Source organism: Anomaloglossus baeobatrachus, chromosome 5, assembly GCF_048569485.1.
Source record: "Anomaloglossus baeobatrachus isolate aAnoBae1 chromosome 5, aAnoBae1.hap1, whole genome shotgun sequence".
Lineage (NCBI taxonomy): Eukaryota > Metazoa > Chordata > Amphibia > Anura > Aromobatidae > Anomaloglossus > Anomaloglossus baeobatrachus.
The window spans coordinates 10,029,651-10,056,309 of record NC_134357.1 but is presented as its reverse complement, the minus strand read 5'-3'; the positions used below and the strand labels follow the sequence as shown (position 1 = coordinate 10,056,309).

The 26,659-nt window shown below is 49.4% G+C and overlaps 1 protein-coding gene across 4 annotated transcripts in view; it reads left to right on the top strand.

Moving 5' to 3' along the window:
• The window catches only part of VTI1A (vesicle transport through interaction with t-SNAREs 1A), a 494,579-nt gene that overhangs the window by 88,102 nt on the left and 379,818 nt on the right, over positions 1 to 26,659 (top strand). For all 4 annotated transcript variants that reach the window (XM_075348209.1, XM_075348210.1, XM_075348211.1 and 1 more), the window contains exon 4: positions 10,989 to 11,066. In XM_075348209.1, coding sequence (XP_075204324.1) covers positions 10,989 to 11,066 — 78 coding nt within the window. The remainder of the gene's footprint in view (positions 1 to 10,988; positions 11,067 to 26,659) is intronic.

Here is a 26,659-nt window from a genome sequence, read left to right as displayed (position 1 = left end):
CATATTGTAGCTGGGAGTGTGCACTTTCAGCCCATATTATATATATAACTGTATTTCTGAACATGTTTTTGTAAACAGCTAAAATAACAAAACTTGTGTCACTGTCCAAATATTTTTGGACCTAACTGTATATATATATATATATATATATATACATACACACACTTATATACACACACACACACGCAGCACATCTCTGACCCTTAGTTTCTTCTATACATTTTCTATGGGATTCAGCTCCAGTGATCGGCTCGGTTATTCTAGCAGATTTATTGTTGCACTCTCGTACAGACATGTTGTTGCATTCCTGCAAGACTAATTTAAAGGGACAATTGCACGTTCCCTGTTGCAACTACGCTACATCACCATCTATGTCCACAGTGGTTATCAGCCAGAAGCAGTGACGTCACAGCTACAGCACAGCGGACACTGGGTGGAAGTATCTCCAAAATACAGCTACACAATCTATACCCAGAGAGATCTCACTGTGTCATCTGTGGTGTTACATAGGACTGCAGGTGACATCTATTGCATTATCTGTACTCAGAGATATCACTGTGTTATCTGTGGTGTTACATAGGACTGCAGGTGACATCTACTACATTATCTGTACTCAGAGAGATATCACTGTGTTATCTGTGGTGTTACATAGGACTGCAGGTGACATCTACTACATTATCTGTACTCAGATATATCACTGTGTTATCTGTGGTGTTACATAGGACTGCAGGTGACATCTACTACATTATCTGTACTCAGAGATATCACTGTGTTATCTGTGGTGTTACATAGGACTGCAGGTGACATCTACTACATTATCTGTACTCAGAGAGATATCACTGTGTTATCTGTGGTGTTACATAGGACTGCAGGTGACATCTACTACATTATCTGTACTCAGATATATCACTGTGTTATCTGTGGTGTTACATAGGACTGCAGGTGACATCTACTACATTATCTGTACTCAGAGATCTCACTGTGTCATCTGTGGTGTTACATAGGACTGCAGGTGACATCTACTACATTATCTGTACTCAGAGATATCACTGTGTTATCTGTAGTGTTACATAGGACTGCAGGTGACATCTACTACATTATCTGTACTCAGAGAGATATCACTGTGTTATCTGTGGTGTTACATAGGACTGCAGGTGACATCTACTACATTATCTGTACTCAGATATATCACTGTGTTATCTGTGGTGTTACATAGGACTGCAGGTGACATCTACTACATTATCTGTACTCAGAGAGATATCACTGTGTTATCTGTGGTGTTACATAGGACTGCAGGTGACATCTACTACATTATCTGTACTCAGAGATATCACTGTGTTATCTGTGGTGTTACATAGGACTGCAGGTGACATCTACTACATTATCTGTACTCAGAGAGATATCGCTGTGTTATCTGTGGTGTTACATAGGACTGCAGGTAACATCTGCTACATTATCTGTACTCAGAGAGATATCACTGTGTTATCTGTGGTGTTACATAGGACTGCAGGTGACATCTACTACATTATCTGTACTCAGAGATATCACTGTGTTATCTGTGGTGTTACATAGGACTGCAGGTGACATCATCTACATTATCTGTACTCAGAGAGATATCACTGTGTTATCTGTGGTGTTACATAGGACTGCAGGTAACATCTGCTACATTATCTGTACTCAGAGAGATATCACTGTGTTATCTGTGGTGTTACATAGGACTGCAGGTAACATCTGCTACATTATCTGTACTCAGAGAGATATCACTGTGTTATCTGTGGTGTTACATAGGACTGCAGGTGACATCTACTACATTATCTGTACTCAGAGATATCACTGTGTTATCTGTGGTGTTACATAGGACTGCAGGTGACCTCTACTACATTATCTGTATTCAGAGAGATATCACTGTGTTATCTGTGGTGTTACATAGGACTGCAGGTGACATCTACTACATTATCTGTACTCCGAGAGATATCACTGTGTTATCTGTGGTGTTACATAGGACTGCAGGTGACATCTACATTATCTGTACTCGGATAGTTATCACTGTGTTATCTGTGGTGTTACATAGGACTGCAGGTGACATCTACTACATTATCTGTACTCAGATATCACTGTGTTATCTGTGGTGTTACATAGGACTGCAGGTGACATCTACTACATTATCTGTACTCGGATAGTTATCACTGTAGTGTTACATAGGACTGCACGTTATCTTGGTGCTGCTGGTGTTGCTCTGCGATCTCATAGATGATAAATATCACATAATAATGGTTAAACACTGTGTTAATGAGATCAGGCTGCGGTTTTGCAGTAATAATGTGAGGAGACCTCCAGTGATTGCCCTGGATCTCTTCCAGCCCCCCGTGTTTCCAGCCCCCCGTGTTTCCAGCCCCCCGTGTTTCCAGCCCCCCCGTGTTTCCAGCCCCCCGTGTTTCCAGCCCCCCGTGTTTCCAGCCCCCCGTGTTTCCAGGCCCCCGTGTTTCCAGGCCCCCGTGTTTCCAGGCCCCCGTGTTTACAGCCCCCCGTGTTTACAGCCCCCCGTGTTTACAGCCCCCCGTGTTTACAGCCCCCCGTGTTTCCAAGCCCCCCGTGTTTCCAGGCCCCCGTGTTTCCAGCCCCCGTTCCCTTACACCCCTTGTACGGACGTGTTGCATTCCTTCCTGCACTAATTTAAAGGGACAGTGGCGCGTTTTTACAGCAGCATTTCCTGCAGCCGATCTCCCACTAACTGCGCTGGGCGCGAATATTAAAGGATATAAAACCCTTTAAACAGGCGCGAGAATCAGAGGCGTCTTTAATTATTCATTTCATCACTATGGGAGACTAAAACACTCGGCAGTGTGCGAGAATATCATATGGAGATTGTTTTTGTTTTCTGCCTTTTCTCCAAAAAGCTAACAAATTGGCAGAGACTACTCAATTATAGGAATCCATTTCATTTTTTTTTTGTTTCTCCAACATCAAAGGGAACAGAGAAATTATAGCGGCATTCCCGGGTCAATAAAAGGTAATCAGCCCGAGTGTTCTCCGCTCACTGCAGATAATAGCTCTGCTGCCGAAAGTGAACGCAGCTCCTAACACGGCCTGGAGGCGCTCGCCTGAGGGGCACCCTGCTAAGGAGGAGTCACCCGACCCCCCAGGTATGGGTACAGAGGAGGACACTGCCAGGAGGAGTCACCCGACCGACCCCACAGGTATGGGGACTAAGGGGGACACTGGCAGGAGGAGTCACCTGACCCCCAGGTATGTGGACTAAGGGGGGCACTGGCAGGAGGAGTCACCTGACCCCCAGGTATGGGGACTAAGGGGGACACTGGCAGGAGGAGTCACCTGACCCCCAGGTATGGGGACTAAGGGGGACACTGGCAGGAGGAGTCACCTGACCCCCAGGTATGGGGACGGTGGAAAAACTGCTGGAAAAGAGGTAACCTGTCTGGGTATAGCTCGTGTAGATGTCACCTGCAGTCCTATGTAACACCACAGATAACACAGTAATACCTGCCTGTGTATATCTGGTGTAGCTGTACTGAGGTGATCCTTCCACCTCGGCGTCCTCTGAGCTGTCGTTGTGACGTCACTGCTTCCTTCTATCTCGTGTAGCTGTACTGAGGTGATCCTTCCACACCGGTGTCCTCTGAGCTGTGCTTGTGATGTCACTGCTTCCTTCTATCTGGTGTAGCTGTACTGAGGTGATCCTTCCACCTCGGCGTCCTCTGAGCTGTGCTTGTGACGTCACTGCTTCCTTCTATCTGGTGTAGCTGTACTGAGGTGATCCTTCCACCCCGGCGTCCTCTGAACTGTGCTTGTGACGTCACTGCTTCCTTCTATCTCATGTAGCTGTACTGAGGTGATCCTTCCACACCGGTGTCCTCTGAGCTGTGCTTGTGATGTCACTGCTTCCTTCTATCTGGTGTAGCTGTACTGAGGTGATCCTTCCACCTCGGCGTCCTCTGAGCTGTGCTTGTGACGTCACTGCTTCCTTCTATCTCGTGTAGCTGTACTGAGGTGATCCTTCCACCCCGGCGTCCTCTGAGCTGTGCTTGTGACTGCTTCCTCCTGGCCGTTGCTGGTGATGGAGTTGCAGCAGGCGGTGTCAGGGATATAATAAGGTTCAGTTATTTTTAATCTTTGTAGAACTCAAGAATAAGAAGACAAAAAATCCCTGTCCTTAAAGAGTCTGCGTCCGCTCCCCGCCTGTTCCTGGGCAGGCCGCTCGCCGCTCACATCTTCAGGCTTTTCTCCGCTCCGTTTTTCAGGCGTCTTCTGCTCAGAAGATGTTCTGAACTTTATAATACAAGTCACCTGGAAGCCTCAGAACACGTCCGGGCGTCTTTTTAAGCTTTTCACTCACATTTTTTTGCTTCAGAAACTGATAATTGTTTCTTCGTTGTTGAACTGAGAGAAAATGACTGAAAAACTATGAGAAATCCGCTAACCCCCCTTCTTGCCTCGTATATCACCAGTTTAGCACCGCTATCGTCAGTGTCTTGCCTCGTATATCACCAGTTTGGCACCGCTATCGTCAGTGTCTGGCCTCGTATATCACCAGTTTAGCACCGCTATCGTCAGTGTCTTGTCTCGTATATCACCAGTTTAGCACCGCTATCGTCAGTGTCTTGTCTCGTATATCACTAGTTTAGCACCGCTATCGTCAGTGTCTTGTCTCGTATATCACCAGTTTAGCACCGCTATCGTCAGTGTCTTGCCTCGTATATCACCAGTTTAGCACCGCTATCGTCAGTGTCTTGCCTCGTATATCACCAGTTTGGCACCGCTATCGTCAGTGTCTGGCCTCGTATATCACCAGTTTAGCACCGCTATCGTCAGTGTCTTGTCTCGTATATCACCAGTTTAGCACCGCTATCGTCAGTGTCTTGTCTCGTATATCACTAGTTTAGCACCGCTATCGTCAGTGTCTTGTCTCGTATATCACCAGTTTAGCACCGCTATCGTCAGTGTCTGGCCTCGTATATCACCAGTTTAGCACCGCTATCGTCAGTGTCTTGTCTCGTATATCACCAGTTTAGCACCGCTATCGTCAGTGTCTGGCCTCGTATATCACCAGTTTAGCACCGCTATCGTCAGTGTCTTGCCTCGTGTATCACCAGTTTAGCACCGCTATCGTCAGTGTCTGGCCTCGTATATCACCAGTTTAGCACCGCTATCGTCAGTGTCTGGCCTCGTATATCACCAGTTTAGCACCGCTATCGTCAGTGTCTTGTCTCGTATATCACCAGTTTAGCTCCGCTATCGTCAGTGTCTGGCCTCGTATATCACCAGTTTAGCTCCGCTATCGTCAGTGTCTTGTCTCGTATATCACCAGTTTAGCACCGCTATCGTCAGTGTCTTGTCTCGTATATCACCAGTTTAGCTCCGCTATCGTCAGTGTCTGGCCTCTTATATCACCAGTTTAGCACCGCTATCGTCAGTGTCTTGCCTCGTATATCACCAGTTTAGCACCGCTATCGTCAGTGTCTTGCCTCGTGTATCACCAGTTTAGCACCGCTATCGTCAGTGTCTGGCCTCGTATATCACCAGTTTAGCACCGCTATCGTCAGTGTCTGGCCTCGTATATCACCAGTTTAGCACCGCTATCGTCAGTGTCTTGTCTCGTATATCACCAGTTTAGCTCCGCTATCGTCAGTGTCTGGCCTCGTATATCACCAGTTTAGCACCGCTATCGTCAGTGTCTTGCCTCGTGTATCACCAGTTTAGCACCGCTATCGTCAGTGTCTTGCCTCGTGTATCACCAGTTTAGCACCGCTATCGTCAGTGTCTTGTCTCGTATATCACCAGTTTAGCTCCGCTATCGTCAGTGTCTTGCCTCGTATATCACCAGTTTAGCTCTGCTATCGTCAGTGTCTTGCCTCGTATATCACCAGTTTAGCACCGCTATCGTCAGTGTCTTGCCTCGTATATCACCAGTTTAGCACCGCTATCGTCAGTGTCTGGCCTCGTATATCACCAGTTTAGCTCCGCTATCGTCAGTGTCTTGTCTCGTATATCACCAGTTTAGCACCGCTATCGTCAGTGTCTTGTCTCGTATATCACCAGTTTAGCTCCGCTATCGTCAGTGTCTTGTCTCGTATATCACCAGTTTAGCACCGCTATCGTCAGTGTCTTGTCTCGTATATCACCAGTTTAGCTCCGCTATCGTCAGTGTCTTGCCTCGTATATCACCAGTTTAGCTCCGCTATCGTCAGTGTTTTGCCTCGTATATCACCAGTTTAGCTCCACTATCGTCAGTGTCTGGCCTCGTATATCACCAGTTTGGCACCGCTATCGTCAGTGTCTTGCCTCGTATATCACCAGTTTAGCACCGCTATCGTCAGTGTCTTGCCTCGTATATCACCAGTTTAGCTCCGCTATCGTCAGTGTCTTGCCTTGTATATCACCAGTTTAGCACCGCTATCGTCAGTGTCTCGTATATCACCAGTTTAGCTCCGCTATCGTTAGTGTCTTGCCTCGTATATCACCAGTTTAGCTCCGCTATCGTCAGTGTCTTGCCTCGTATATCACCAGTTTAGCACCGCTATCGTCAGTGTCTTGCCTCGTATATCACCAGTTTAGCTCCGCTATCGTCAGTGTCTTGCCTCGTATATCACCAGTTTAGCACCGCTATCGTCAGTGTCTTGTCTCGTATATCACCAGTTTAGCTCCGCTATCGTCAGTGTCTTGCCTCGTATATCACCAGTTTAGCTCCGCTATCGTCAGTGTCTTGCCTCGTATATCACCAGTTTAGCTCCGCTATCGTCAGTGTCTCGTATATCACCAGTTTAGCTCCGCTATCGTCAGTGTCTCGTATATCACCAGTTTAGCTCCGCTATCGTCAGTGTCTTGTCTCGTGTATCACCAGTTTAGCTCCGCTATCGTCAGTGTCTTGCCTCGTATATCACCAGTTTAGCTCCGCTATCGTCAGTGTCTCGTATATCACCAGTTTAGCTCCGCTATCGTCAGTGTCTTGCCTTAGCTCCGCTATCATCAGTGTCTTGCCTCGTATATCACCAGTTTAGCACCGCTATCGTCAGTGTCTTGTCTCGTATATCACCAGTTTAGCACCGCTATCGTCAGTGTCTTGCCTCGTATATCACCAGTTTAGCACCGCTATCGTCAGTGTCTTGTCTCGTATATCACCAGTTTAGCACCGCTATCGTCAGTGTCTTGCTTCGTATATCACCAGTTTAGCTCCGCTATCGTCAGTGTCTTGCCTCGTATATCACCAGTTTAGCACCGCTATCGTCAGTGTCTTGCTTCGTATATCACCAGTTTAGCTCCGCTATCGTCAGTGTCTTGTCTCGTATATCACCAGTTTAGCTTGGCTATCGTCAGTGTCTTGCCTCGTATATCACCAGTTTAGCACCGCTATCGTCAGTGTCTTGCCTCGTGTATCACCAGTTTAGCACCGCTATCGTCAGTGTCTTGCCTCGTGTATCACCACTTTAGCACCGCTATCGTCAGTGTCTTGTCTCGTATATCACCAGTTTAGCTCCGCTGTCGTCAGTGTCTTGTCTCGTATATCACCAGTTTAGCACCGCTATCGTCAGTGTCTTGCCTCATATATCACCAGTTTAGCGTTGCTATCGTCAGTGTCTTGCCTCATATATCACCAGTTTAGCACCGCTATCGTCAGTGTCTTGCCTCATATATCACCAGTTTGGTTCCTAGAGGCTTTTAGTGACGCTATTCATTCCCTGTAGTAAGAACTGTTGGTGAGGAGAGCTGTGCCGCTTTTTTCTGTTGGGCACTGGTGAGTCCTGTAATAAGATCCTAGTCCTGTAAACGTTGCACGGTGTTCTGCTCGCCGCCGGTCCGCTTCTTCCCAGGGACTGCACGGTGTTCTGATCGCCACTGGTCCCCATCTTCCCAGGGACTGCACGGTGTTCTGATTGTCACAGGTTTCCATCTTCCCAGGGACTGCACGGTGTTCTGATTGTCACAGGTTTCCATCTTCCCAGGGACTGCACGGTGTTCTGATTGTCGCAGGTTTCCATCTTCCCAGGGACTGCACAGTGTTCTGATTGTCGCAGGTTTCCATCTTCCCAGGGACTGCACGGTGTTCTGATTGTCACAGGTTTCCATCTTCCCAGGGACTGCACGGTGTTCTGATTGTCACAGGTTTCCATCTTCCCAGGGACTGCACGGTGTTCTGATTGTCGCAGGTTTCCATCTTCCCAGGGACTGCATAGTGTTCTGATCACCGCCGGTCACCATCTTCCCAGGGACTGCACGGTGTTTTGAATCTTGCCGGTCCCAATCTTTCCAGGGACTGCACGGTGTTCTGATCACCGCCGGTCCCCATCTTCCCAGGGACTGCTCGGTGTTCTGATCACCTCCGGTCCCCATCTTCCCAGGGACTGCACGGTGTTCTGATTGCCACCGGTCCCCTTCTTCCCAGGGACTGCACGGTGTTCTGATTGCCGCAGGTTTCCATCTTCCCAGGGACTGCACGGTGTTCTGATTGCCGCAGGTTTCCATCTTCCCAGGGACTGCACGGTGTTCTGATTGCCACCGGTCCCCTTCTTCCCAGGGACTGCACGGTGTTCTGATTGCCGCAGGTTTCCATCTTCCCAGGGACTGCACGGTGTTCTGATTGCCACCGGTCCCCTTCTTCCCAGGGACTGCACTGTGTTCTGATTGCCGCAGGTTTCCATCTTCCCAGGGACTGCACGGTGTTCTGATGCCCACGGTCCCCTTCTTCCCAGGGACTGCACGGTGTTCTGATTGCCACCGGTCCCCTTCTTCCCAGGGACTGCACGGTGTTCTGATTGCCGCAGGTTTCCATCTTCCCAGGGACTGTACGGTGTTCTTAATCTCGCCGGTCTCCATCTTCCCAGGGACTGCACGGTGTTCTAATCACCGCCGGTCTCCATCTTCCCAGGGACTGCACGGTGTTCTGATCACCGCCGGTCTCCATCTTCCCAGGGACTGCACGGTGTTCTCTCCACAGTTCCTGATTTCTCGGGATTTTTGCTCCCTTCAGTCAGCGCAGAGCCGCAGCTCATCGCGTACCACGTGCGCACTCTCTTTCCCGCCGCCTATTAATCTTCACAAATAAAATAAAGAAGCCAGTAATTACCGGGATATTGCCGCTCACTCCTTCTATTTAACGTGATTATAGACTGGGAAGAGATAAAACCGCCGCGCTCTAATTTCCCATTTTGTAAGATCTTGCCCAGCGACGTCTCAGCCCCCGGTATGTGATGGTGCGGGGTGCAGACATCACACCGCCGCTCACACACCGCCCTCTCTGAAGGTAGACGTCTTATGTTACCGGATCCTACAGGTGCCTTAGATCACGTTACCTGTATTACTGTCAGCGTCACAATGTATCGGTGCAGATTTATGTCATGCACTGTATGTCACCACACATGTCCTGATCGGTATAGGAGTGATTACCTCATTCCCAGATATCCGTGTGTGCAGCCACTGCTTGTTCGGTGTCTGCTGTTCTGCATTGTTTGGCTGTATAGGATTGATTGCACCCTTCCCAGATATCCGTGTGTGCAGCCCCTGCTTGTTCGGTGTCTGCTGTTCTGCATTGCTTGGTTGTGTAGGTTTGATTGCACCATTCCCAGATATCCGTGTGTGCAGTCCCTGCTTGTTCGGTGTCTGCTGTTCTGCATTGCTTTGCTATATAGGTTTGATTGCCCCATTCCCAGATATTCGTGTGTGCAGCCCCTGCTTGTTCGGTGTCTGCCGTTCTGCATTGCTTTGCTGTACAGGAGGGATTACCCCATTCCCAGATATCCGTGTGTGCAGCCCCTGCTTGTTCGGTGTCTGCTGTTCTGCATATCTTTGCTGTATAGGAGGGATTACCCCATTCCCAGATATCCGTGTGTGCAGCCCCTGCTTGTTCGGAGTCTGCCGTTCTGCATTGCTTTGCTTTGTAGATTTGATTGCACCATTCCCAGATATCCGTGTGTGCAGTCGCTGCTTGTTCGGTGTCTGCCGTTCTGCATTGCTTGGTTGTGTAGGTTTGATTGCACCATTCCCAGATATCCGTGTGTGCAACCCCTGCTTGTTTGGTGTCTGCCGTTCTGCATTGCTTTGCTTTATAGGTTTGATTGCCCCATTCCCAGATATCCGTGTGTGCAGCCCCTGCTTGTTCGGTGTCTGCCGTTCTGCATTGCTTTGCTGTATAGGAGGGATAACCCCATTCCCAGATATCCGTGTGTGCAGCCCCTGCTTGTTCGGTGTCTGCTGTTCTGCAATGCTTTGCTTTATAGGATTGATTGCCCCATTCCCAGATATCCGTGTTTGCAGCTCCTGCTTGTTCGGTGTCTGCTGTTCTGCATTTCTTTGCTGTATAGGAGGGATTACCCCATTCCCAGATAGCCGTGTGTGCAGCCCCTGCTTGTTCGGTGTCTGCCGTTCTGCATTTCTTTGCTGTATAGGAGGGATTACCCCATTCCCAGATAGCCGTGTGTGTTAAGCCCCTGCTTGTTCGGTGTCTGCCGTTCTGCATTTGCTGTCCGCACTCCGGTCTGGATTTTTGGATGTTCCCGATATCGGTTAGGTGCACCGCTCGCCTGCAGCTTTGGTTGTGATGAGCGTGTAGCAGACCAGTTTCTGGAAAGTTATATAAGAAAGTGTCTGCACTTTTTCGTGCGATGCCAGTAAGGCCGGTTGGCCGGGGCCGCTTCCAGCAGCGGGCCGGCTGGCCGGTGCAGTGTTCCTTTGTGTGGCGGGAGGTTAATATTCCGGGGGAAGCTGTTCTGCAGGCGCCGGCGCTTTGAACAATCGCACCAACAACAGTTGCATTGCTGGCAGGCATACCTTTAATCGCGCGGCCGTCTGTAGCACCACGTCGTCCCGCTGTGTCTGGACACACATGAATCAGCCGCAGTCTCGCGGATGGTATCGGATAGGCCTCCATTAGGGGGCCCTCCAGGGTCGGAAACACCCGGATCCTCTTCACATTTAATTCCAAGATTTATTTTCCTAACACTTTTCTTTTTTTTCTCCCCTTTTGTTTTGTTTTGCAGAAAAGGTCACGGATCGCCTACAGTGACGAAGTGCGAAACGAGCTTCTGGGGGACGATGGCAGCTCCTCGGAGAGCCAGGTAGGACGCTAATCTGAAAAGACGGGGGGACGGGCCTGCATGCCGGATAATCTAGCCGCATTAGCACCAGCTCATGTGGAAGTGATGTGCCTTAATGCAAAGCCGAGATTGTCATCCACTTCAAACCCCGAGTGCCGAGGGTCTGCTGTTAACCCTTCACCGCCCCCCCGGCTCATTACCCACCCCCATCTGCTCTGCACCACCTAGGACACAGTTTGATGAAGACCACCGCTCCGTCCCACGTATATCCAACCATAAAAAGATCTTATAACTCCACAAGGCACTTTGATATCATAATTAAATCAACAGAGGCCGACGCCACCAACCAGGAGAGGCTCCAAGATCAACAGGGGCGAGCGCCGCGTCCAAAAGAGCCACCGCAGCCTTTATTCTCCGGCCTCCTCTCAATGCCACCACGCTCTATTCTGCTTCTTAATCAAAGGCTGAAATGTTTACATGTACATGTGCCTGCTGCGCCATACAGCCGTACCCCGGCGCTAAATTACCTGAACCCCCAAATCACCACCGCCACACCATCCCATATTACTGACAGTAACATGTACATGTGCCTGCTGCGCCATACAGCCGTACCCCGGCGCTAAATTACCTGAACCCCCAAATCACCACCGCCACACCATCCCATATTACTGACAGTAACGTGTACATGTGCCTGCTGCGCCATACAGCCGTACCCCGGCGCTAAATTACCCGATCCCCCAAATCACCACCGCCACACCATCCCATATTACTGACAGTAACATGTACATGTGCCTGCTGCGCCACACAGCCATACCCCGGCGCTAAATTACCCGAACCCCCAAATCACCACCGCCACAACATCCCATATTACTAACAGTAACATGTACCTGTGCCTGCTGCGCCATACAGCCATACCCCGGCGCTAAATTACCCGATCCCCCAAATCACCACCGCCACACCATCCCATATTACTGACAGTAACATGTACATGTGCCTGCTGCGCCATACAGCCGTACCCCGGCGCTAAATTACCCGAACCCCCAAATCACCACCGCCACACCATCCCATATTACTGACAGTAACATGTACATGTGCCTGCTGCGCCACACAGCCGTACCCCGGTGCTAAATTACCCGAACCCCCAAATCACCACCGCCACACCATCCCATATTACTAACAGTAACATGTACATGTGCCTGCTGCGCCACACAGCCGTACCCCGGGGCTAAATTACCCGAACCCCCAAATCACCACCGCCACACCATCCCATATTACTGACAGTAACGTGTACATGTGCCTGCTGCGCCATACAGCCGTACCCCGGCGCTAAATTACCCGAACCCCCAAATCACCACCGCTACACCATCCCATATTACTGACAGTAACATGTACATGTGCCTGCTGCGCCATACAGCCGTACCCCGGCGCTAAATTACCCGAACCCCCAAATCACCACCGCCACACCATCCCATATTACTGACAGTAACATGTACATGTGCCTGCTGCGCCATACAGCCGTACCCTGGCGCTAAATTACCCGAACCCCCAAATCACCACCGCCACACCATCCCATATTACTGACAGTAACATGTACATGTGCCTGCTGCGCCATACAGCCGTACCCCAGCGCTAAATTACCCGAACCCCCAAATCACCACTGCCACACCATCCCATATTACTGACAGTAACATGTACATGTGCCTGCTGCGCCATACAGCCGTACCCCAGCGCTAAATTACCCGAACCCCCAAATCACCACTGCCACACCATCCCATATTACTGACAGTAACATGTACATGTGCCTGCTGCGCCATACAGCCACACCCCGGCGCTAAATTACCCGAACCCCCAAATCACCACCGCCACACCATCCCATATTACTGACAGTAACATGTACATGTGCCTGCTGCGCCATACAGCCGTACCCCGGCGCTAAATTACCCAAACCCCCAAATCACCACCGCCACACCATCCCATATTACTGACAGTAACATGTACATGTGCCTGCTGCGCCATACAGCCGTACCCCGGCGCTAAATTACCCGAACCCCCAAATCACCACCGCCACACCATCCCATATTACTGACAGTAACATGTGCCTGCTGCGCCATACAGCCGTACCCCGGTGCTAAATTACCCGAGCCCCCAAATCACCACCGCCACACCATCCCATATTACTGACAGTAACATGTACATGTGCCTGCTGCGCCATACAGCCGTACCCCGGCGCTAAATTACCCGAACCCCCAAATCACCACCGCCACACCATCCCATATTACTGACAGTAACATGTACTTGTGCCTGCTGCGCCATACAGCCGTACCCCAGCGCTAAATTACCCGAACCCACAAATCACCACCGCCACACCATCCCATATTACTGACAGTAACGTGTACATGTGCCTGCTGCGCCACACAGCCATACCCCGGCGCTAAATTACCCGAACCCCCAAATCACCACCGCCACACCATCCCATATTACTGACAGTAACATGTACATGTGCCTGCTGCGCCATACAGCCGTACCCCGGCGCTAAATTACCCGAACCCCCAAATCACCACCGCCACACCATCCCATATTACTGACAGTAACGTGTACATGTGCCTGCTGCGCCATACAGCCGTACCCCGGGGCTAAATTACCCGATCCCCCAAATCACCACCGCCACACCATCCCATATTACTGACAGTAACGTGTACATGTGCCTGCTGCGCCATACAGCCGTACCCCGGCGCTAAATTACCCGAACCCCCAAATCACCACCGCCACACCATCCCATATTACTGACAGTAACGTGTACATGTGCCTGCTGCGCCATACAGCCGTACCCCAGCGCTAAATTACCCGAACCCCCAAATCACCACCGCCACACCATCCCATATTACTGACAGTAACGTGTACATGTGCCTGCTGCACCATACAGCCGTACCCCGGCGCTAAATTACCCGAACCCCCAAATCACCACCGCCACACCATCCCATATTACTGACAGTAACATGTACATGTGCCTGCTGCACCATACAGCCGTACCCCAGCGCTAAATTACCCGAGCCCCCAAATCACCACCGCCACACCATCCCATATTACTGACAGTAACATGTACATGTGCCTGCTGCACCATACAGCCGTACCCCGGTGCTAAATTACCCGAGCCCCCAAATCACCACCGCCACACCATCCCATATTACTGACAGTAACATGTACATGTGCCTGCTGCACCATACAGCCGTACCCCAGCGCTAAATTACCCGAGCCCCCAAATCACCACCGCCACACCATCCCATATTACTGACAGTAACATGTACATGTGCCTGCTGCGCCATACAGCCGTACCCCGGCGCTAAATTACCCGAACCCCAAATCACCACCGCCACACCATCCCATATTACTGACAGTAACATGTACAATTAAAAAACTAATGAGGAATACCGTCTGTATATATACAGCACATGTGTGTGACCGCACAGAATGTGTATATGTACTACGTGTGTATCCATACAGTATATGTGTGTGTGTGTGTGTGTGTGTGTGTGTGTGTGTGTGTGTATATATATATATATATATATATATATATATATATATATATATATATATATATATATATATATATATATATATATATATATATATATATATATATATATATATATATATATATATAATCTCTCTCTCTCTCTGAACATGCAGACATCACCATGTGTTTTAAATACAACGATATTCCTATGTATTTGGTGGTCTCCCCAGACTATTTTCTCCCAGAATATAGACCCCGTGCTATATATCAGTACATTTACCATGTAAGAACATTTTAGCAAATTGTGTGTATAAAATAAAATAAAATTTTTTTTTTGGGATATTTTTTAAGTAAGAAATTATAATAATAATAATAATAATACAAAAAAACGTTTTTAAATATTATTTTTATTATTTTAGTTATTTTATTTTGTTATATTATTCTTTTTTAGTGTGCAGATTCTTGTTTTTTTTTTTACATTTAATTTAAGCCAAACTGAGCATTGTAGCCAAGAACTAAAAAAAGCAAAAAAAAACAACAACCCACTGTTATACAATTTCTGATTTGTGTTTTATTCTGTAGTTGTGTAAGATATGAATTAACTATTGTTAACATTTAATTTTTTATTTTGATATATAAAACTCAGATTTTGTGCAGATTGCTGCATTTGCACAAACTCTTCACACATACATGATACGCTGTATACTGAGAGATGGCTGCAGTCCTTGAAATTAGCCCTATGGAAAACCCATAGAGTAATTTACAGCTAAAGCATATATATTTGCATACACACACATACACGCATATATGTGTGTGTTTATAGTAAATAATACTTATATGTACACGCGCATATATTTTTATATATATATATATATATATATATATATATATATATATATATATATATATATATATATATGTGTATATATAAAATGTGTATGTATGTGTATGTATATTATACACCCACATGTGTATGTTTGTTATATATATATATACATACATACATGTGTGCGTACACTTTATAATATACACAAACATGCACATATATGTATATGACAACAAATGTGTGAGTGTAATTGTAATACAGTATATCTATGCTTATACATTTTTTATATATATATATATATATATATATATATATATATATATATATATATATATATATATATATATATATATATATAATCTCTATATACACACACATACATACATATATATCTATTTACACATTATATATACAAGAATGTGTAGAACAATGTATATAGTAAAATATAATAATAATCATTTCTGGCCGGTGACCGGTTTCCTCCATACTGATGGTTTCCCGGGTCCGGGCTTTCGGATTCCCCCGGATCTGGTCACCGTCACTTCTTCCCTATCGCGCTTTAATTTATCGCAGACCTTTTCTATATGTTTTTCTGTATCTAGAATTTTATTCTTTGTTTGTCATTTGCTGTGAATCCGTTTTTTCCACCAGACAGGTCCTGAGCCGGCCCCCGCTGCAGAGAGGAGGGGGTGATTGTTGTTTCGGTGGCAGCCTTGATACACTGCTTCCTGTTTACATCAGCGTTTTGTTACAATGTAACATGTAATATAAAATCTCCTTCAGGTGCGGGTGGGTGAGGTTGTCAGAGCAGAGCTGGACCCCTCCGGTCACAGCCGAGGTGCGGATTATCAATCAGGGCACTCACTGCCTATATTATTACTATTACCAGCTGATTATGGCTGAGTTCACATATTGCAGTTAAAGGGAATCTGTCACCAGGTTTTTGCCACTTAATCTGAGAGCAGGATAACGTAGGGGCAGAAACCTTGATTCCAGCGATGTGTCACTTACTGGGCTGCTTTGTGTAGTTTGATAAAATCGTTGTTTAATCAGCAGCAGATTATCATTACAGGACTACTTGGCGTGCTGTAGGTAGTCCAGCATATTCATGAGCTCTGTATAATGCTAGATCTGCAGCAGAGGGGTCAGCAGATCCTCAGTAAGTGACACATCGCTGGAATCGGGATCTCTGCCCCTATGTTATGCTGCTCTCAGATGGGGAAGCAAAAACCCGGAGACAGACTCCATTTAACACGACGCAGCTTTTGTGTAAATTCTGGAAACAGTCGACGTCTGACCTCTCCTTCGGGTTCAGCACTTTTTTCTCACAGGGTAAATTATGAAGTACATGAGCGGGAGATTTCCGATTTTATTTTTCCTTTTTTCTTCTATATCGCGCGGTCTTATTCCCCGTGCGGTGCAGACGTGATCATCGCCGTTGAGGCTTAGTCACATTCCCTATTAGTCTTTGGATTTGGATAGGAAACTCGAGAACCCAGAGGAAACCCACAAAATACGGGGAGAAGTGGCCAAGCCCTGGTGTAGTGTGGTTAGCGGAGTAAGTCCGGTGTGTCTGGTGGTATCAGGCCCGGTGACTGCTCTCCCACCATTCCCCAATCCCCCGCCAGTGAGGAGCTCAGAGCCCCCCACCAGAGCACACTCACCCTGCACGGTGCTCCCCACCAGAGCACACTCACCCTGCACAGTGGCACACTCACCCTGCACGGTGCCCCCACCAGAGCAAACTCACCCTGCACAGTGCCCCCCCACCAGCGCACACGCACCCTACACGGTGCCCCCACTAGAGCACACTCACCCTGCCCGGTGCCCCCACCAGAGCACACTCACTCTGCACGGTGCCCCCACCATAGCACACTCACCCTGCACAGTGCCCCCACCAGAGCACACCTACCCTGCAGGACGCCCCCCACCAGAGCACACTCACCCTGCACGGTGCCCCCACCAGAGCACACTCACTCTGCACGGTGCCCCCACCATAGCACACTCACCCTGCACAGTGCCCCCACCAGAGCACACCTACCCTGCAGGGCGCCCCCCACCAGAGCACACTCACCCTGCTCGGTGCCCCCCACCATAGCACACTCACCCTGCACGGTGCCCCCCACCATAGCACACTCACCCTTCACGGTGCCCTCACCAGTGCACACTCACCCTGCACGGTGCCCTCACCAGAGCACACTCACCCTGCAGGGATCCCCCCTCCAGTGCACACTCACCCTGCACAGTGCCCCCCACCATAGCACACTCACCCTGCACGGTTCCCCCCACCATAGCACACTCACCTTGCACGGTGCCCACCACCATAGCACGCTCACCCTGCACGGTTCCCCCCACCATAGCACACTCACCCTGCAGGGCGCCCCCCACCATAGCACACTCACCCTGCACGGTTCCCCCCACCATAGCACACTCACCCTGCAGGGCGCCCCCCACCATAGCACACTCACCCTGCACGGTTCCCCCCACCATAGAACACTCACCCTGCACGGTTCCCCCCACCATAGCACACTCACCCTGCACGGTGCCCACCACCATAGCACACTCACCCTGCAGGGCGCCCCCCACCATAGCACACTCACCCTGCAGGGCGCCCCCCCACCATAGCACACTCACCCTGCACGGTTCCCCCCACCATAGCACACTCACCCTGCACGGTGCCCACCACCATAGCACACTCACCCTGCAGGGCGCCCCCCACCATAGCACACTCACCCTGCAGGGCGCCCCCCCTCCAGCGCACCCTTACATACATGGCATAACACATGAAGCACAATCTTCCTCGCGCTCAGTAGCAGTAGTACCCCGCTGTAATGTTTACACGTAGAGATGTTCTGTATAAGAAGTGATGCCGCAGTCACCGCCGCCTGTGCCCGGACCCCGGTATACGGGCGCTTCCTCACTCTCTGCAGTGCTCGTCCCATGACTCCATTTGGAGCATTTCTGATGGAAACTTCAGACATTTATATATAATAGATATCATGGTCTGTCACCCATTCATAGCCTCCGCTGTGCTGCACCACGCAGCAAAAACGTATGCCGCCGTATACTGACCAGACGGCGGGCAGAAGGACACGGGCAGTAGTGGACGGCGGACGCTTTTGACGTTTGCAGCAGGAGCTATCCCGGCAAATACAATAGTAAAGGGGCTGAAATTCTACTGAAATTATAGAAAAACCTATAAACTGTGCGAGATCTGGGGGGACGGAGCGTGACAAGGAAAGACCCCTGTGCAGAGAAGTGCATAAAGAGCAACTCCAGGATCTGGGGGGACGGAGCGTGACAAGGGAAGACCCCTGTGCAGAGGAGTGCATAAAGAGCAACTCCAGGATCTGGGGGGACGGAGCGTGACAAGGAAAGACCCCTGTGCAGAGAAGTGCATAAAGAGCAACTCCAGAATCTGGGGGGACGGAGCGTGACAAGGAAAGACCCCTGTGCAGAGAAGTGCATAAAGAGCAACTCCAGGATCTGGGGGGACGGAGCGTGAGAAGGAAGGGAAGACCCCTGTGCAGAGAAGTGCATAAAGAACAACTCCAGGATCTGGGGGGACGGAGCGTGACAAGGAAAGACCCTTGTGCAGAGGAGTGCATAAAGAGCAACTCCAGGATCTGGGGGGACGGAGCGTGACAAGGAAAGACCCCTGTGCAGAGAAGTGCATAAAGAGCAACTCCAGGATCTGGGGGGACGGAGCGTGAGAAGGAAGGACCCCTGTGCAGAGGAGTGCATAAAGAGCAACTCCAGGATCTGGGGGGACGGAGCGTGAGAAGGAAAGACCCCTCTGCAGAGAAGTGCATAAAGAGCAACTCCAGGATCTGGGGGGACGGAGCGTGAGAAGGGAAGACCCCTGTGCAGAGGAGTGCATAAAGAGCAACTCCAGGATCTGGGGGGACGGAGCGTGAGAAGGAAAGACCCCTGTGCAGGGAAGTGCATAAAGAGCAACTCCAGGATCTGGGGGGACGGAGCGTGACAAGGAAGGAAAGACCCCTCTGCAGAGAAGTGCATAAAGTGCAACTCCAGAATCTGGGGGGACGGAGCGTGAGAAGGAAGGGAAGACCCCTGTGCAGAGAAGTGCATAAAGAGCAACTCCAGAATCTGGGGGGACGGAGCGTGAGAAGGAAAGACCCCTCTGCAGAGAAGTGCATAAAGAGCAACTCCAGGATCTGGGGGGACGGAGCGTGACAAGGAAAGACCCCTGTGCAGAGAAGTGCATAAAGAGCAACTCCAGAATCTGGGGGGACGGAGCGTGACAAGGAAAGACCCCTGTGCAGAGAAGTGCATAAAGAGCAACTCCAGGATCTGGGGGGACGGAGCGTGACAAGGAAGGAAAGACCCCTCTGCAGAGAAGTGCATAAAGAACAACTCCAGGATCTGGGGGGACGGAGCGTGACAAGGAAAGACCCCTGTGCAGAGGAGTGCATAAAGAGCAACTCCAGGATCTGGGGGGACGGAGCGTGACAAGGAAAGACCCCTGTGCAGAGGAGTGCATAAAGAGCAACTCCAGGATCTGGGGGGACGGAGCGTGACAAGGAAAGACCCCTGTGCAGAGGAGTGCATAAAGAGCAACTCCAGGATCTGGGGGGACGGAGCGTGACAAGGAAAGACCCCTGTGCAGAGAAGTGCATAAAGAGCAACTCCAGGATCTGGGGGGACGGAGCGTGAGAAGGAAGGGAAGACCCCTGTGCAGAGAAGTGCATAAAGAGCAACTCCAAGATCTGGGGGGACGGAGCGTGACAAGGAAAGACCCCTGTGCAGAGAAGTGCATAAAGAGCAACTCCAGGATCTGGGGGGACGGAGCGTGACAAGGAAAGACCCCTGTGCAGAGAAGTGCATAAAGAGCAACTCCAGGATCTGGGGGGACGGAGCGTGAGAAGGAAAGACCCCTGTGCAGGGAAGTGCATAAAGAGCAACTCCAGGATCTGGGGGGACGGAGCGTGACAAGGAAGGAAAGACCCCTCTGCAGAGAAGTGCATAAAGAACAACTCCAGGATCTGGGGGGACGGAGCGTGACAAGGAAAGACCCCTGTGCAGAGAAGTGCATAAAGAGCAACTCCAGAATCTGGGGGGACGGAGCGTGACAAGGAAAGACCCCTGTGCAGAGAAGTGCATAAAGAGCAACTCCAGGATCTGGGGGGACGGAGCGTGACAAGGAAGGAAAGACCCCTGTGCAGAGAAGTGCATAAAGAGCAATTCCAGGATCTGGGGTGACGAAGCGTGACAAGGAAGGAAAGACCCCTGTGCAGAGAAGTGCATAAAGAGCAACTCCAGGATCTGGGGAGACGGAGCGTGACAAGGAAAGACCCCTGTGCAGAGAAGTGCATAAAGAGCAACTCCAGAATCTGGGGGGACGGAGCGTGACAAGGAAAGACCCCTGTGCAGAGAAGTGCATAAAGAGCAACTCCAGAATCTGGGGGGACGGAGCGTGACAAGGAAAGACCCCTGTGCAGAGGAGGGCATAAAGAACAACTCCAGGATCTGGGGGGACGGAGCGTGACAAGGAAAGACCCCTGTGCAGAGGAGTGCATAAAGAGCAACTCCAGGATCTGGGGGGACGGAGCGTGACAAGGAAAGACCCCTGTGCAGAGAAGTGCATAAAGAGCAACTCCAGGATCTGGGGGGACGGAGCGTGAGAAGGAAGGGAAGACCCCTGTGCAGAGAAGTGCATAAAGAGCAACTCCAAGATCTGGGGGGACGGAGCGTGACAAGGAAAGACCCCTGTGCAGAGAAGTGCATAAAGAGCAACTCCAGGATCTGGGGGGATGGAGCGTGACAAGGAAAGACCCCTGTGCAGAGAAGTGCATAAAGAGCAACTCCAGGATCTGGGGGGACGGAGCGTGAGAAGGAAAGACCCCTGTGCAGGGAAGTGCATAAAGAGCAACTCCAGGATCTGGGGGGACGGAGCGTGAGAAGGAAGGGAAGACCCCTGTGCAGAGAAGTGCATAAAGAGCAACTCCAGGATCTGGGGGGACGGAGCGTGACAAGGAAAGACCCCTGTGCAGAGAAGTGCATAAAGAGCAACTCCAGGATCTGGGGGGACGGAGCGTGACAAGGAAGGGAAGACCCCTGTGCCATGCTCCGCCGCTCAGACCCGGCGCCACACGTTACGACCTGCCCTGAAAATGGGCACATTACAGGAGTACTGGATAAGGATCTACTCCAGGACCAATGAGTCTCCGCCGCTGCTTCCGGTGTCCGGTATTGTCTGCAGCGTTGACATTGGCTGCAGCCAATCACTGACGTCAGCGGCTCCGTCCTGTTTGACGACACGAGCCGCTGCGGACTCTGGGAACAGTGGTGGTGACTCCGTGCTGGACCTGGGAAGGGCGAGTTAAGGACGGAGGGTTTATTTATTTATTTTTTTCTCTGTAGCTGGAGGACAGCGGAGTACCTGTATTATCGGGGCTTTGACTCTTCCCCTCCAGATGTTGTAGGGTCCCTGCCCCGGGCACATTATAGGGGACCACTGCGCCCTCTTATGTGGGTATACAGATTATGGGCAGTCTGCCTGTTTGGTCCACGTGACAGTCCACACCATGCCAGTTTTTGGGGGGCTTTTTGTGATGGAGGAATCATTAATTCATCTATGCTTAATAATCCAGTGTTCGAGGTGATGGATCGATGGAGGTGATTCGCTCTGCCCTGGTGCAGCGTCCGGTCCTCCATGGCGTCCAGTCCTCCATGGTGTCCGGTCCTCCATGGTGTCCAGAGCATCGTGGTGTCCAGTCCTCCATGGTGTCCGGTGCATCATGGCGTCCAGTCCTCCATGGTGTCCGGTCCATCATGGCGTCCAGTCCTCCGTTGTGTCCAGTCCTCCATGGTGTCCGGTCCACCGTTATGTCCAGTCCTCCATGGTGTTCTGTCCTCCATGGTGTCCGGTCCATCGTGGCGTCCGGTCCTCCAACATGTCCAGTCCTCCATGGTGTCCGTCCTCCATGGTGTCCGGTCTATCGTGGCCTCTGGTCCTCCATGGTTTCCAGTCCTCCATGGTGTCCGGTCCATTGTGGCGTCCGGTCCATCGTGGCGTCCGGTCCATCGTGGCGTCCGGTCCTCTGTGGCGTCCGGTCCTCTGTGGCGTCCGGTCCTCTGTGGCGTCCGGTCCTCTGTGGCGTCCGGTCCTCTGTGGCGTCCGGTCCTCTGTGGCGTCCGGTCCTCTGTGGCGTCCGGTCCTCCGTGGCGTCCGGTCCTCCGTGGCGTCCGGTCCTCCGTGGCGTCCGGTCCTCCGTGGCGTCCGGTCCTCCGTGGCGTCCGGTCCTCCGTGGCGTCCGGTCCTCCGTGGCGTCCGGTCCTCCGTGGCGTCCGGTCCTCCGTGGCGTCCGGTCCTCCGTGGCGTCCGGTCCTCCGTGGCGTCCGGTCCTCCGTGGCGTCCGGTCCTCCGTGGCGTCCGGTCCTCCGTGGCGTCCGGTCCTCCGTGGCGTCCGGTCCTCCGTGGCGTCCGGTCCTCCGTGGCGTCCGGTCCTCCGTGGCGTCCGGTCCTCCGTGGCGTCCGGTCCTCCGTGGCGTCCGGTCCTCCGTGGCGTCCGGTCCTCCGTGGCGTCCGGTCCTCCGTGGCGTCCGGTCCTCTGTGGCGTCCGGTCCTCTGTGGCGTCCGGTCCTCTGTGGCGTCTGGTCCTCCGTGGTGTCCGGTCCTCTGTGGCAGCCGGTTTCCACTTCTCCAGGTGTGCAGGAGCAGACCGGACAAGCGCCGGGTGGCTCGGATCTCCGTCTGGTAGATTTCGGGATCCTCTCAGCTGTAGGATCTTCCTTATGTCTGCACGGATTTAGAGGCGACTGTCACCAGGGCAGAAGGGGCCGGGGTCTTGCCTCTTATTTTATTCCCGTTGATTTCTCGAGTATTCAGCGTTTTCTGTTATTTTATTCTTCCGGTTCCTGTGATACCGGCCGCTTTATTTACTGATCATTTTTATGGTCTTTACAAGGGGGCGTGGTCTCCAGATTTCCTGGAGGCGTGTCTTTCAGCTGCTTTGCATAATTACCCTGTGAGCCACGCCCCCTCAGTGGAGGCCAAAAAAATAGTGGTAAATAGAAGGCCCTGATGTAAAAGGAGCAACCGGAATATTCCAGAAAGAAACGGGAATAACATGGGAGGGAAACCCGGCCGCTCTCCTCCGTGTGAACAGTGCTCAGGGATTCAATTATTCAGGAATTATTCCCGAGGTTTAAAAATCCATCAACCCTGGAAAAAGCAAATCCAGCAACAGCGCCGACGTGACGTGGAGCCGCATACATGATGTAACAGGTTATATAGGCTTATACTACAGCCGCATTGTAACATACAATCTCTAATACCGTAATACCACCCTGTAACGTACAATCTGTAATACCGTAATACCGCCCTGTAACATACAATCTGTAATACCGTAATACCGCCCTGTAACATACAATCTCTAATACCGTAATACCACCCTGTAACGTACAATCTGTAATACCGTAATACCACCCTGTAACATACGCTCTGTAATACAGTAATACCGCCCTGTAACATACAATCTGTAATACAGTAATACCACCCTGTAACATACGCTCTGTAATACAGTAATACCACCCTGTAACATACAATCTGTAATACCGTAATACCGCCCTGTAACATACAATCTGTAATACCGTAATACCGCCCTGTAACATACAATCTGTAATACCGTAATACCGCCCTGTAACATACAATCTGTAATACCGTAATACCGCCCTGTAACATACAATCTGTAATACCGTAATACCGCCCTGTAACATACAATCTGTAATACCGTAATACCACCCTGTAACATACGCTCTGTAATACAGTAATACCGCCCTGTAACATACAATCTGTAATACAGTAATACCACCCTGTAACATACGCTCTGTAATACAGTAATACCACCCTGTAACATACAATCTGTAATACCGTAATACCGCCCTGTAACATACAATCTGTAATACCGTAATACCGCCCTGTAACATACAATCTGTAATACCGTAATACCGCCCTGTAACATACAATCTGTAATACCGTAATACCGCCCTGTAACATACAATCTGTAATACCGTAATACCGCCCTGTAACATACAATCTGTAATACCGTAATACCACCCTGTAACATACAATCTGTAATACAGTAATACCGCCCTGTAACATACAATCTGTAATACCGTAATACCGCCCTGTAATGTACAATCTGTAATACAGTAATACTGCCCTGTAATGTACAATCTGTAATACAGTAATACTGCCCTGTAACATACGCTCTGTAATACAGTAATACCGCCCTGTAACATACAATCTGTAATACAGTAATACCACCCTGTAACATACAATCTGTAACACCGTAATACCGCCCTGTAACATACAATCTGTAATACAGTAATACTGCCCTGTAATGTACAATCTGTAATACAGTAATACCGCCCTGTAACATACAATCTGTAATACAGTAATACTGCCCTGTAACGTATCTATAATACAGTAATACCGCCCTGTAACGTACAATCTGTAATACAGTAATACAGCCCTGTTACATATCTATAATACAGTAATACCACCCTGTAACATACGCTCTGTAATACCGTAATACCGCCCTGTAACATACAATCTGTAATACAGTAATACCACCCTGTAATATATAATCTATAATACAGTAATACCGCCCTGTAACATACAATCTATAATACAGTAATACCGCCCTGTAACATACAATCTGTAATACAGTAATACCGCCCTGTAACATACAATCTGTAATACAGTAAAACCACCCTGTAATATATAATCTGTAATACAGTAATACCGCCCTGTAACATACAATCTGTAATACAGTAATACCGCCCTGTAACATACAATCTGTAATACAGTAATACTGCCCTGTAACATACAATCTGTAATACAGTAATACCACCCTGTAATATATAATCTATAATACAGTAATACCGCCCTGAATGTTGCAGAGCGGTGTTGCTGTATTATAGATATGTTACAGGGCGGTATTACTGTATTATAGATATGTTACAGGGCGGTATTACTGTATTATAGATATGTTACAGGGCGGTATTACTGTATTATAGATATGTTACAGGGCGGTATTACTGTATTATAGATATGCTACAGGGCGGTATTACTGTATTATAGATATGTTACAGGGTGGTATTACTGTATTATAGATATGTTACAGGGCAGTATTACTGTATTACAGAGCGCATGTTACAGGGCGGTATTACTGTATTACAGACTATGGTACAGGGCGGTATTACTATATTACAGATTGTATGTTACAGGGCAGTATTACTGTATTACAGATTGTATGTTACAGGGTGGTATTACTGTATTACAGACTGTATGGTACAGGGCGGTATTACTGTATTACAGACTGTATGGTAGAGGGCGGTATTACTGTATTACAGACTGTATGGTACAGGGCGGTATTACTGTATTACTGTATTACAGACTGTATGTTACAGGGCGGTATTACTGTATTAGACTGTATGTTACAGGGCGGTATTACTGTATTACAGACTGTATGGTACAGGGCAGTATTACTGTATTACAGACTGTATGTTACAGGGCGGTATTACTGTATTACAGACTGTATGGTACAGGGCGGTATTACTGTATTACAGACTGGTACAGGGCGGTATTACTGTATTACAGATTGTATGTTACAGGGCGGTATTACTGTATTACAGACTGTATGGTAGAGGGCGGTATTACTGTATTACAGACTGTATGGTACAGGGCGGTATTACTGTATTACAGACTGTATGGTACAGGGCGGTATTACTGTATTACAGAGCGTATGGTACAGGGCTGTATTACTGTATTACAGACTATGTTATAAGGCGGTATTACTGTATTACAGACTATGTTACAGGGCGGTATTACTGTATTACTGTATTACAGGCTGTATGTTACAGGGCGGTATTACTGTATTACTGTATTACAGACTGTATGTTACAGGGCGGTATTACTGTATTAGACTGTATGTTACAGGGCGGTATTACTGTATTACTGTATTACAGACTGTATGGTACAGGGCAGTATTACTGTATTACAGACTATGTTACAGGGCGGTATTACTGTATTACAGACTGTATGGTACAGGGCGGTATTACTGTATTACAGACTGGTACAGGGCGGTATTACTGTATTACAGATTGTATGTTACAGGGCGGTATTACTGTATTACAGATTGTACGTTACAGGGCGGTATTACTGTATTACAGATTGTACGTTACAGGGCGGTATTACTGTATTACAGACTGGTACAGGGCGGTATTACTGTATTACAGATTGTA